Below are 12,325 nucleotides of genomic sequence, written 5' to 3'. Positions count from 1 at the left end.
AAATAACAAATATGATGAATCCTAATACACTGATAGAGCATAAGATAGAAAGAAATAAAGACTGAACACGTAGGAAAACTAATGGAAGAAATTCACCCTCGTGATCAGTTAGAGATCAAATAAAACTAGGTAAGAATGAGATTCCATTTCATCGTGTTCAAATGGTACGTAGACTTCCATTTGGGCAGATGATGATGATTAGCATTTAAGATTTTCCCAAAACTCATATACCTTATATATCAAATATACATAGAACTGGTACAACTCAATGATAAAGACGCTATAACCCAGTTGTTTAAATTAAGCAAGGTATATCAATCAACATTTCTCCAAAGAAGATATATAAATGGCAAAAAAGCACCTGGAAAAATGCCCAACATCACTCATCATTAGGGAAATACAAATCAAAAGCATAAGGGACCACTTCGCACCCACTAAAGGAAATATAGTCAGTCAGACAAACCACGAATGTTTAGAGGATGCAGAGAAACCGGAATTCCTATACATTACTGGACGGACTGTAAAAGGCTCTCAAAATATTAAACACTGAATTATGCTAATACCCAGCAGTTCCACTCACAGGTACTTACCCCTAGAGAAGCAAAAACATGTGTATACACAAAGACCTATACATGAATATTCATAGCAGTGTTAATCAAACAGCCAAAGAGTGGGAGCAACAAAATGTTCATCAACTGTAAATATTCATCAAACAAAATGATATATTCATACCTTGGAATATCATCTCACAAAAAGAAGGAACAAAGGACTGATACATGCTACAATATGAACGAACTTCAATACTACTATTTTTCAAAAGCCTTATACCCAATTTAAAAAAGGCAGTCACAAAAGAAAAATACATTGTATGATATTATTCATATAACATGTCTGGAATAGGCAAATCTACAGAAACAGAAAACAGATTAGGGATTGATTCAGCCTGAGGGCAGAAATATAAAGTAATTATAAATGAGCAAAGGATTTCTTTTGGAGGTGACAGAAATCTGTAATTAGTGCTATTTTAGAGTTTACAGTCACAAAATGATATAAAACAAAAATGTTTACTGTACATGTAAAAGGGGCATGTAAATACTTCAATAAAGCTGAGGTGAATAAAAAATTTAAAGAACTCATGCATTTATTTTACACTTAAATGCTTGACACATATGGACTATTTCATGACAGCTTTAAGAGGTAGACACTATTATTATCCCTATTTTATGAAAAGAAAACTGAGGCACAAGTAATTTGAGAAAAGTCAGCACTAATAAGTGGCAGGATGAAAATCCAAGTAGTCTGGCTCCAGAGTCAATGAACATACAATTAAACCTACAAATAAACATTTGTGGGCAATCAAGACAGTCCCATTCTCTAGCCTTGAAGACCAAGCAGACACGCAAAAAGTCTACCCTAGAAATACAGATGGCACTTGAAATAAAATTAATTCATCCTTTTCATTCATTTGGCTCAAACAAAGTAATAATGAGGCTATAGATAAATTCATTTTATTCAAAAAGATTTCTGACCATCTTTTTCTACATGAGTATTTGTGACTATGGCTTACCGCCACATTTTAAAACATACCTAAGTAATATGTTGTAGTTTTGTAATGTTCACAAATAAGCCTTTAAGATTAATGTACTAAAGCCACACTTAGTTTGGAACCAAGGTGGTTAAATAATAGTTTTTCCATTACACATAATCAATGAGGAAAGTAAAAGTAAGTTAATAATTATGAGACTTGAACATGAGCCATCTAACTCTATGCACATGAAACAAGATGCCTGGATTGATGACCAGAGCTGTTTCATGCCTAGGGTACATAAAATCCTAACCTTGGACTGTTCTCTTCTTGGGTGTTGAAGGAAAATGAATCAAGCACTAGACTAATACAGGGAAAAAATACATAAAGAATAATTCACAGTCTCAACTGAGGAACAAAGATTAATTACCAGTTAAAGAGCATTATGTAACTAATTCTCATCACAAGCCAAATTACAATCTTAAATTGATGACTAGTAATAGTAAAAATAAAAACAATATTTAATAAAAATACAGCAACTTTTGCTTTGTTTTTTTTTCAACTTTTGCTTTGTAATTATTGGCACACAATCTTTGTAATTAATGGCACATATAATTTTAAATTCATAAAATATACAAACCTTGCCTGGTAAGTACGAGGTCATGAGTTCGATCCCCATACCAAAAATTAAAATTCATAAATTCATAAAATAAGCAAGTTAGAAACATTACTTACAGTTCATGAGGTCAAAACATTTTCTTATAAAGACTAATAGCCACAAGCAAAGGAGGTTAATAAAAGGTCAAATCATTACGTGGCTGCCAATATTAGTTTGCAGAAACAAATAATGGAATAATGATGGCCTTATCATTGCTATAAAGTTCTAACTGGTGCTCTAGATTAACCAGGTAATGAAATATCATATGTGAGAGGAAATTCCATCATCTCTAAGACTATTTATCCAGTAGGTTAAATATCACACCAAAAATCTTTTAAAAATTCAAAGGCAGACCAAATATGATGAAAACTCCTAGCTTACAAAAGTTCTTGGAGATAAAAGTATATAATCAGCACAAAAACATAGCTAAGAATATAAGCACAATGAAATGTGTTTTATGGTTCCTATTTTGCTACCACAGTTACAGTTAATGGGAATTATCATGACAAAATGATTGTTTTTATGAAAAGAACGTCCTTTACTACTAACCAATCAAATTTCATTTTTATTACTGATGTAAAAAAGTTTAAAATCATGATAAATATAGAGCATATAAAAATAAGAAGTGTTCTTGATCTAAACTGCTTCTAAAAAAAAATAAGAAGTGTTCAAGAATAGAGAATCATTTACAAAGCAATAAAAAATTAAAACCTGAATTTCCTTTACTGACAAGGCAAATACTTCTACATATAAATGTCTATAGCTAAATTGGTTGAACATTATAACTTCTGTCTTTGAACAAAAAATGAGAAGCCTGGCTTTTTTAATATCTCATATCTATTTGATATATTCAGTCCATCCAATAACTAACTGCTTATCAAGATATTTTTAAAATGTTTGAAAAATGTTACGTTTAGGACACTTGCTTTCAATTTTCACTCAAATATGGAAAGCTTGAGCCAATATTAATATCTCAAATCTTCACAAAAATAAGACTGACAAATTTTATGAGGCATTCATCATCAAAATCTCTTTAACTAAGAACTAAAAATTATGTGGCTGGGACTTTATCTCAGCGGCAGAACACTTGCCTAGCATGTGTGAGGCCCTAGGTTCTATCCCCAGCAATACACAGGCACATGCATGGGTGTGTGCACAAAATCATGTAATTATCGTAATGAAATCGCAATAAAGTTTTTAAAAAATGAAAGCACACTACAGCTAAAGTATGGACTGTTTTAGTAAGCAAGCCTTTCAAACAATCTTAACAATATACCAAAACTTTCAGAAGGCACCAAAATGATGCTTCTCAGAATCTAGTTTCCAACCTATTAGTGAAGACAATATGAAATAACAGGTCACATTGCCATCAAGAAACTCTACTTTGCTGCTAGCCTGAAGCATAACCTATTATATGTTTGTTTTGGTTCACCACCTGCCCTTTAATATCAACTTCACATCTACCAAGGTGATAAAGAGGCCATTCATATGACTAATGAGAATGAAAAATCTCCAAAATGTGATGGCCAGTTCAGTAACTTCTGTAATGCCTCAGTGCCTTCCTTAAGACTGGAGGGAGACTCCTCAGAACACTGAGCAAAAGCAACTATGAAGAAACTTTATTTTCAAGAGCAGAAGAATGATACATTAAATTCATCTGCTCTTGAAAATAAAGTTTCTTCAATTATCTATTGCAATTATCATTACTCTGACATAGAAATTTGAGAGCTTTTACTGGCATTTTCTTCATGCTCTTCTCAATATTGTTATTCTAAGACCTGCACAAAGTAGCATCACTTCCTTTTCTTCCCCAGTACTGGGATCCAATTCAGGGACTCACATGTTAAGCAACTCTACCACTGAGCCCCACCCTCCCCTTCAGCTCCTCCCAATTTTACAAGTTTTTTAACCTGTATTTTCCCCTTCTTTCAGGCTCTACAGTGCTCCTGGGTGCTTTTAAGGTCTAGATTATCCAGTAGCCATGTGAAGAGAGAGAAAATGAAAACTTTATTATCAATATGAAAACAGATTAAAACATGCCTATTTTGATCACATTTACTTTCAAAATATTTAGATAGGCTCCAGAGAACCCTGCAAAATTACTTTCCTAACCCATAACATAGACTACTGCTACCTCTAAAATAATTAGTAAGTTTAAATAACTGAGCACTCAAATGCCTGCAATGAGATAATATCCCAAGTATTCTTCTTTATCTTTTATACAGTTTATTGAGCTGCTAAATAAAGACTAGAACAGAGTGTGGCTCAGTGGTAAAGTATTTGCCTAACATGCACCAAGCCCCGCATTCAGTACCCAACACAGACAAAGGAAAAAGAAGATATCAGTTTCAAAAAGATCAGTAAATGACAGTGTAACTATAATCCCAGCAATCTGGGAAACTGAGCAAGAGGATCACAAGTTTGAGCCCAGTCTGCGCAATATGGCAACTTAGACCATACGTTAAAATCAAAAACAAAAAGGAAATGAAGATTTAGTACAGAAGAAAACTTTTTAACCATATCACAAAAAAATCACACTGACAAGCAAGGCACTGATGAAGTATCAACTCATAAAAGATGGTACATGAATAAAAATAATACTGAAATGCAATAAATTCAATTAATTTTCTAAGAAAAAAAGACATATCAAGAATTTTCTGCTGTTCAATGGCAATGGGATACCAGACAATGAAAATAACACCCTCAAAAGACCACTTCCACTATGTTCAGTGGAAAAGTTCCTCAGGCACTAAAAGTAAAAGTTCCACAAATTAAGCATTTATTATGTACCATTTTACACAATATGATTAATATACATTGTAAGATCTATAATCCAGCAAGGCCAACCTAAGATCACAGAGCAAGAAGCACAGAGGAGGTTTGAGCTCAGTTCTTATTCCAAAGCCCTTGTCCTCTCTCCTTTATACTCATTACCTAAGGTCTAAATAAGATTTCCACTACAACCTACACCCCGATTCAAGTCGAGGAAGATAAACATGTCTGAAGCACATCAAATATAAAGTTGGGAAATAAATATCCTAGCACAATTTGTTAATTGAGTATCCTATAATAATATCCTATAATCAATAGAAAAGTGGTTAAAAAATAATACTCATGAACATTTACTGGCTGCTTTGTGACAAATACAACACCTACCATTATACATATTGCTTCATTCTGCCCTTAAAAAATATATACTGCGATCTTTGCATTTTACAAGAAGCTTTAAAATGCAGGTAATATCCCCAAGGTCTTACGGCCAGGAGCTGCATAAGAACCCAGGTCTGACTCCACCCCAACCAAAAGGAAGCACAAAGACAAGGTGAAGAAGTGATTAATGCCATGGCACGGTTCTCCTCTTTAGTTCTCAGTACCACTCCACCTTCAGTACGTACTGCTGGCAGCGTGAAGTCCTAATTCCTAGAGCTACTGCTGCTATAAAGATAGGCAAGTCACGCCTGGCCCCCACAGTGCTCCACACTTTGTACCAATAACTGCTCAAGGTGGTTACATAATCCAAAAGGGTTACTAAGCCTCTGTTAGGATATATGCATACCATCTGTCAATTAAAAAGTTTAAAAAGCCAGACGCTCAAGCACTACAAAAGCTTGTCATTAAAAAAATGATTTTTTTTTTTTTTTTTTTTTGGTGAGACAGGTCTCACTATGCAGTTCAGGCGGCCTTGAGCTCACTTTGTAGCCCAGGCTGGTCTCGAACTTGCAATGATCCTCCTGCTCAGCCTCCTGGAATTACAGGAGTGCACCACCGTGCCCAGCTAATGAAAACTGAACACACAGGTTGTTAATAAAACATTTTAAGACATTCAATATCCAGGACCATTTTTATCTTTCTTTTTAAAATTTTAAAACTCAGCCTATTAGCCTATCATCTAAAGACCCAAACTACTCCTTCAAAAGCATAACTTACTATTCCTTTCTGTATTATTTAGCTGACAGAACAACTTCTTCTACCTTAAGAAAGTTATCACAAGAAACTACCACATAGGTGCACAAATATGTACACGCCAGCAGTGTTTACAACAGAGAAAAATCATATACATCTGTAATGGCTTTGGCACGCATCAGCCGACTACACTGAGCATTTGTCAAAATTCACTAACATTTTATAGAAGGTGTTGGCAAGACAGAAAAGCCGTTTTGTAGCATACAAATGCCCTCTTCCAGTTATTCAAACACTGGGACTGCTCTCAATGGATTTTCCTGATGTAATTAAAATCTTAACTAGTTGCCTTTAATCAAAAAGCTTATGCTGGGTGGCTTTAATTGGTTGAAAGTCCTTTAAAAGCGGGACTGTCCTCCCTGCAATCAGACACTCCAAGGAACACTTGGCCCTACGGTCTCCCACACACATATACACAATTGCCTGCCTTATACCTTCTCAACCTGCTTGCTCCACACTCACGTCACAGCATCAGCCAATTCTTTGCACACGCATGTGTGTGTTTATGTATGTGTGTAGAGACAGAGATCCTACTGCTGCTTAACTGAAATAACATTCTACAAAACACATCACAATATGACTGCATTAAAGAAATTATGGCTTCTTTGCTATAATTAAATATTGTATAACCATTCAAAACAATGTGTAATTTCATTTACAGATATGAAGAGACTCCTATGTGAAACAAACAGGTTCTTTAAAAGTATAGACATCATCTATCAACTATGTCAATATATTTTTAATTAAAGGAAAAGGAATGACAAAGCTTTGCTCACCGAAGTTTTAAAGATGAGGGTAGGATTTTAAAGTCTTAAACTGCATGCTGTGATTTCTGATTATTTTTACTTTATGGCTTATAATTCTCTGGATTGTATTCACTACTTATAACAGCCATACATTGTTACTGTTATTAGTATTACAATATTGGTTCTATTATTATTATTATTATTAGAAAAAAACACTATAAATCTTTCTCATTTGACAGGAAAAACAAATGCATGATTGACTTAACATGTCCAAATTTTGACCAGAACCTTAAGTATGAAAAAATAGTTGTCTTAAGCATTTCAAGCAGATAACAAGAGCATGCCAAGGATGAACAGTACAAATAGTTGAGGATGATCTGAGTTCAAGGAAACTAGTTACAAAAGATGAGGACACAGAAATAGATTTGGACTCAGGAGGATTTTATATGCCACTCTATCCTACTGATACTAGGAAACAAAAGGTGTTAAATCAAGAGAAGTCATCAGTACTTTGGAGATTAAAGCAAGAGGATCAGAAGTTTAAGCCTAGCTTGGGAAACTTAGCAAGACTGTCTTAATAATAAAAATTTTAAAAGAGGATATATCTGAGTTCAAAGGTCTTTGGTTCAATCCTCAGTATGAGAGACAGACAGAGACAGAGATTGGAGTCACACCAAAATAAAAAAAACCACTGAGGTTTACAATGTAGAAACTTTTGGAAGCAAGGTAACCAATTCAGTGTTAATACAGAACTCCAAGTAAGAAATAACAAAGACCAGACATGGGTATAGAGAACTCCAAGTAAGAAATAACAAAGACCAGACAACGGTAATAGCAGTAGATATGGAGAGCATAAGAACAGAAAATTTAGTGGGTAATAGATATGCCAGGAAAAAAGAGAAATGGTTTGCTAATCTGAGGAAATAAGAGAAAGCTTCTCTGTGAAGTTGGTATTCCACTACTCTAACAAAACACACGAGATAACTAACTTTTGAGGAAGGAAGGCTTTGGCTCACAGTTTTGGAGGTTTTAGTCCATGGTAGGTCAGACTCACTGCTTCCGTGTCTGTGGCAAGGCAGTATATCACAGCAGGCAGCAGAGCAGAGCCATTTACCTCACGGCCAAGGCAGAAGACAGCATGAGCAGAAGAGACCAGAATCTTAGTCCCCTGAGAGGGCAACCTCCCATTAGACCCTACCTCTGAACCTTTAACCACCCCTAATACTGCCATTCTGGGGATCAATCCTTCAACACAAGGCCTTCAGGGAATATTTCAAATCCAAACTATAGCAGTTTCCAAAGAGTCATCCTTATGAATAAGGCTCTGAAAGAAAGCACTGCAAAAAACATCACAGACAGATGCCAAATGCCACTAAACAGTTCCAAAGGAAATACCAAAAAGTGTTAGCTCATAACACTTCCAGTGTTCCTTCCAGTGGTTAAGGAACAATAATAAGCAAAGTGCCAGCTACACTAAAAATTAGAGCTCTCAGTTACAAAAACAGATTCCTAACTATACATTATATTGTAACAAGACTAGGTACACATACATCTCTGTCCTCTTGAGGTCACCTCCTTCCAAGAAAACTGTATTACTATAAAAAACACAACACTCAGAACACTGTTGGTTCTGAGTCACATTTACGGTCAAACACAGGGTTTCAGACAAACTGTTATTTTAGCCCCCTTTTCACTTCATAAAATATCTTTTAAATTTAAAATAGTATAATTATTTAAATTACAAAAGTAAAACATTCTCACTATAGTAATGTAAATAATTCACAAATATAGTTCCTCCACATTCTATTTTTATTACCCTGGGGTTTATTTACTTAATGAGTTCATACAAGATATATGTCATCCCATAATATCATTTTACTTCTTACAGTCCTGGCTTACAAAACCATGTAAGAGGTGCATTTAACCTCTTCACTTTTAGTATCTTTAAAAATGCAAGTATATCATATTCATATTTATTTTTTAATTAACAATGTTTTGTTCTACATGCACACTGTAGGAATTAAATCAAGCTAGTTAACATATTGATCACCTAAGTTATTTTATGTGATAAAAATATTAAGAAACTTTAAGAAATCCTGAAATATACATTATTAACTGTAGTCACAATGCAGTGCAATGGGACACTCTAGTCTAAGTGAAATTTTGTGCTCTTTGATCAGCATCTCCCCTTTCCCCATACTGCTCCTCTCACCCCTGATTCTAGCCTCATAATCAACTTTCTACTCTCTGCTTCTACAAGGTCTACTTTTTTTAGATTCCATGTATAAGAAAGATCACATAGTATGTCTTTCTGTGCTGTGCATGATTTCACTTAACATAACATCCTCCAGTCCTATTTATGTTGGCATCAATGACAGAATTCTCTCCTTTTAAGGCAGTGTAGTATTTCATTGTATATATATGTCACATTTTCTTTATTCATTTATCAATGAAAAGACACTTAAAACTGTTTCCCCATCTTAGCTACTTTTATGTAATGCCCATGGGAATATGAACATCTCTTTGACATAACCAATTTCAATTCTCTTGGATATATACCCAGAAAAGGGATGGCTAGAGCAGTACACTATAATTTCGGAAATTTCTATTTTTGCCATTACAAATAATACTACAATTATTATTGTATGTTAAGTACAACCTCACATTTCTATTAGGTAAATCTCTATATGGAGAACTTCTGGCCCAAATGATGACAATAAATATTTACAAATTAAGTTCTAAAAACTAACAGTTTATAGCCACCAATAATTTGAAGTAACTGTTTTCCCCATACACCCATCAATGCTAGAAACTGTAATATTCATTTTTATCCCTCTCCAAGGTGGAAAAATTATCTGCTAGTGACAGGAATGTCTTCAACTATTCACTGCTCATTTGCAATTCCCTTTTTGTGAAGGGCCTGTTCAGATCCTTTGCCCTGGATTCTGTTAAGCTATTTTTTTCAGTGAAATGTCTTTTTCCTATTAATTTGTAGAAACTTATTTATGATATTTTTTAATACTGCAAGGCTGTTAAAATGTTGCACAACCAACTCTGTCAATTTTCTCTCTTTTGGGTTCTGTCTCTTGCTTACCCCTCTTCTGCTATCCAATATTACTAAAATAATTTTCCATGTTTTCTCCCATTTACCTTCTAATTATTTTGCCAGTTTGTTTCGTTATAATACATTGTCTATAATACGTCTGGAGTTCACTCATGTGATGTACAATTTAAGAGCTGCCTCAATATTATTTACTGATTCCCCAGAGTAACAGTTCGCTATAAAGAGCTAAGACAGACAAAATTCCTAGAAAACCTTAAACATCACTAAATTAAGGCAGACTTCCAAATGCATCAAAAGTTTATTAAAAGACATCATTTTCTCTTTAAAAGAAATCACATATTGGGAATCATGCACACAGAAATTTTTTAACTAAATCGTAATATAAATCAGTGACCAAACTACACACCATGATATTTTCCAACCTAAGTGGTAAGAACAGAAATAATGATTGCTTGACATCTCAAGATTATTCGCTGATTCAAATTATAGATATTTACTGAGCACAGCAGGTGCTGAAGGTACAGTGGGGAACAAACTAAGTATGATCCCTGCTTTCATGAAGCTTACAATCTAGCAGGAGTTTCTCTCTCTTAGAAAACAATGTAGTTAAGAGAAAAAAGGCAATATATATATTTTTTTTCACACAAATGCACTGAAGTGGAAAACATTTTGTCAAAGTTTGTGACACATTCTATACTTCTCAATTCCAAAATATCTGTTTCTTATTTCAAATGCACATATTTATCCTGGTGACTGTCTTATTACTGTACTTAGGTTGAAAACACTACTACAGAGTTAAGATTAATTTCACTAACATACACTTAGAAATATCTGTCTCTAGTCTCCTCACTTTCTTAACAATAAGCTTCTTTCACTACAATAGACGTGTCAATAACAAAAGATATTATAAAGGTATTTACATAGGTCATGTTCAGTCCATCGAATCAAAGCTATTTCTTTAAAGTACGTGTCGATTTAAAAAGTATTTCGATGAATCCTAGAGACTTAGCAAATGGCAACATGTGGTTTGCAGAGCAAGAAAGAACTTTGATGGCTTCTCAATGACAGACAATAGCTAAGGAAAAGGTCTCGTCAGGGACAGTCACCTTAAACTTAGGTCCCATGACCGAGACGCCCGGCCCACATCAATCCCAATCCTCGACGTCCTCCCGCTGCCTCAGACGGACGGGGGACCGGGACTGCACTGCCTAGGAGACGCAGACGGGACTCCTGCCCCTGTGCGTTGACCTTGGCCAACTGTGTCCTCTGTTTCCTCATCTGTAAAGTGAGGCTAGTGCTGGCGGCCGCCTCCATCTCAGGGTTTGTAAAGGCATACAACGCCTTAAGGCTGGACAACGCTCCGGCCCTATCCCCGACGTGGGTGCCCGCCACTGCCCCACGCTGTCCCCACCTCGGTCCGCAGCCAAGCGCGCTACCTGCGATCTGCGAGACGAACGCTTCCGCCACTAAAGACATGTCGGCTGAGCAGCCCCGCGCCCGACTGCCTCTCTCCGTGACCCTCAGTGCCCTCCGGCACGATCCCGGCAGCTCAGGGTAGCTAACTAGCACAGGCTGGCTGAACCTCAGAGTCGCAAAAGTGCACTAGCAGTAGCAGCTGGGAGGCCTCCAAGGTTACCTCCAGGCCGGGCCAGGAACTTCCGGCGCAGCTGCCAGCCGCGCGCGTGCGCTTCCGCCCGGCCGGCCCCGCCCCCTCGCCGGCGCGCGGCCGCGCTCACAAGCTCTCCGCGGTCCTGGAGGGCGAAAGCGGGCTGGCGGCCACGACCTCGGCTCGACTCCGAACTGGGGGCGGCGGAGGACTCTTGGGCCTTAGTATGCGCTTTGTAACCAGTGTTCTTCGAGCAAGTCATAACATTTATAGGCATCACCAGACCGCAGACACCCTAAAGTACTTATAGAGGGGTATGGATATGTGCCATCCTCTTTTATGGCGTCCTCTCAGCAGCGCGGCGGGGCGGTACTGTTATCGCCATTACGGATAAGGAAGCAGGCTTCCAGCTGCCTGCTCAGGGACTCCGCCGAGGCCCAGAAACCGGCGTGAATTCCCTCTGCGCCACTAGGATGCTGAGTTGATTGGTCCATGGACAGACATTAGTGTTAATTATCTTTTTATTTAAGCATGCTTGCAAGAAAGAAAAAAGCTGAGCGACGCCCAGGCTGTGGGAATCTAATGTTGTCCTTCACGTTCCTACATCAGATACGGAGCCCTGCTTCTCACTCTTGGCTATGAGGATGGGGGCAGGATGAGGAGAGAGCCCTCGATTTCACCTGAATCTTTTCCTCCTTAGCCTAATCATGTCTCATTATATGTGCATAATTAAGAAAAAAGGTATGTGCTATGGATTCAGAGGTAT

At 36.8% G+C, this 12,325-nt stretch overlaps 1 protein-coding gene across 1 annotated transcript in view; it reads right to left on the bottom strand.

The window, feature by feature from the left end:
- Mtx2 (metaxin 2) overlaps positions 1 to 11,619 on the bottom strand; it is a 51,679-nt gene extending 40,060 nt beyond the window's left edge. The window contains exon 1 of the mRNA XM_005007655.4: positions 11,390 to 11,619. Within this exon, the coding sequence (XP_005007712.2) occupies positions 11,390 to 11,429 (40 nt within the window). The 5' untranslated portion in view covers positions 11,430 to 11,619. The remainder of the gene's footprint in view (positions 1 to 11,389) is intronic.
- Positions 11,620 to 12,325: the final 706 nt, after the last annotated feature.

Source organism: Cavia porcellus, unplaced genomic scaffold, assembly GCF_034190915.1.
Source record: "Cavia porcellus strain 051 isolate PalLab524CR breed Dunkin Hartley unplaced genomic scaffold, mCavPor4.1 scaffold_12, whole genome shotgun sequence".
NCBI classification, from domain to species: domain Eukaryota; kingdom Metazoa; phylum Chordata; class Mammalia; order Rodentia; family Caviidae; genus Cavia; species Cavia porcellus.
This window is presented reverse-complemented; position numbering and strand designations above follow the sequence as displayed.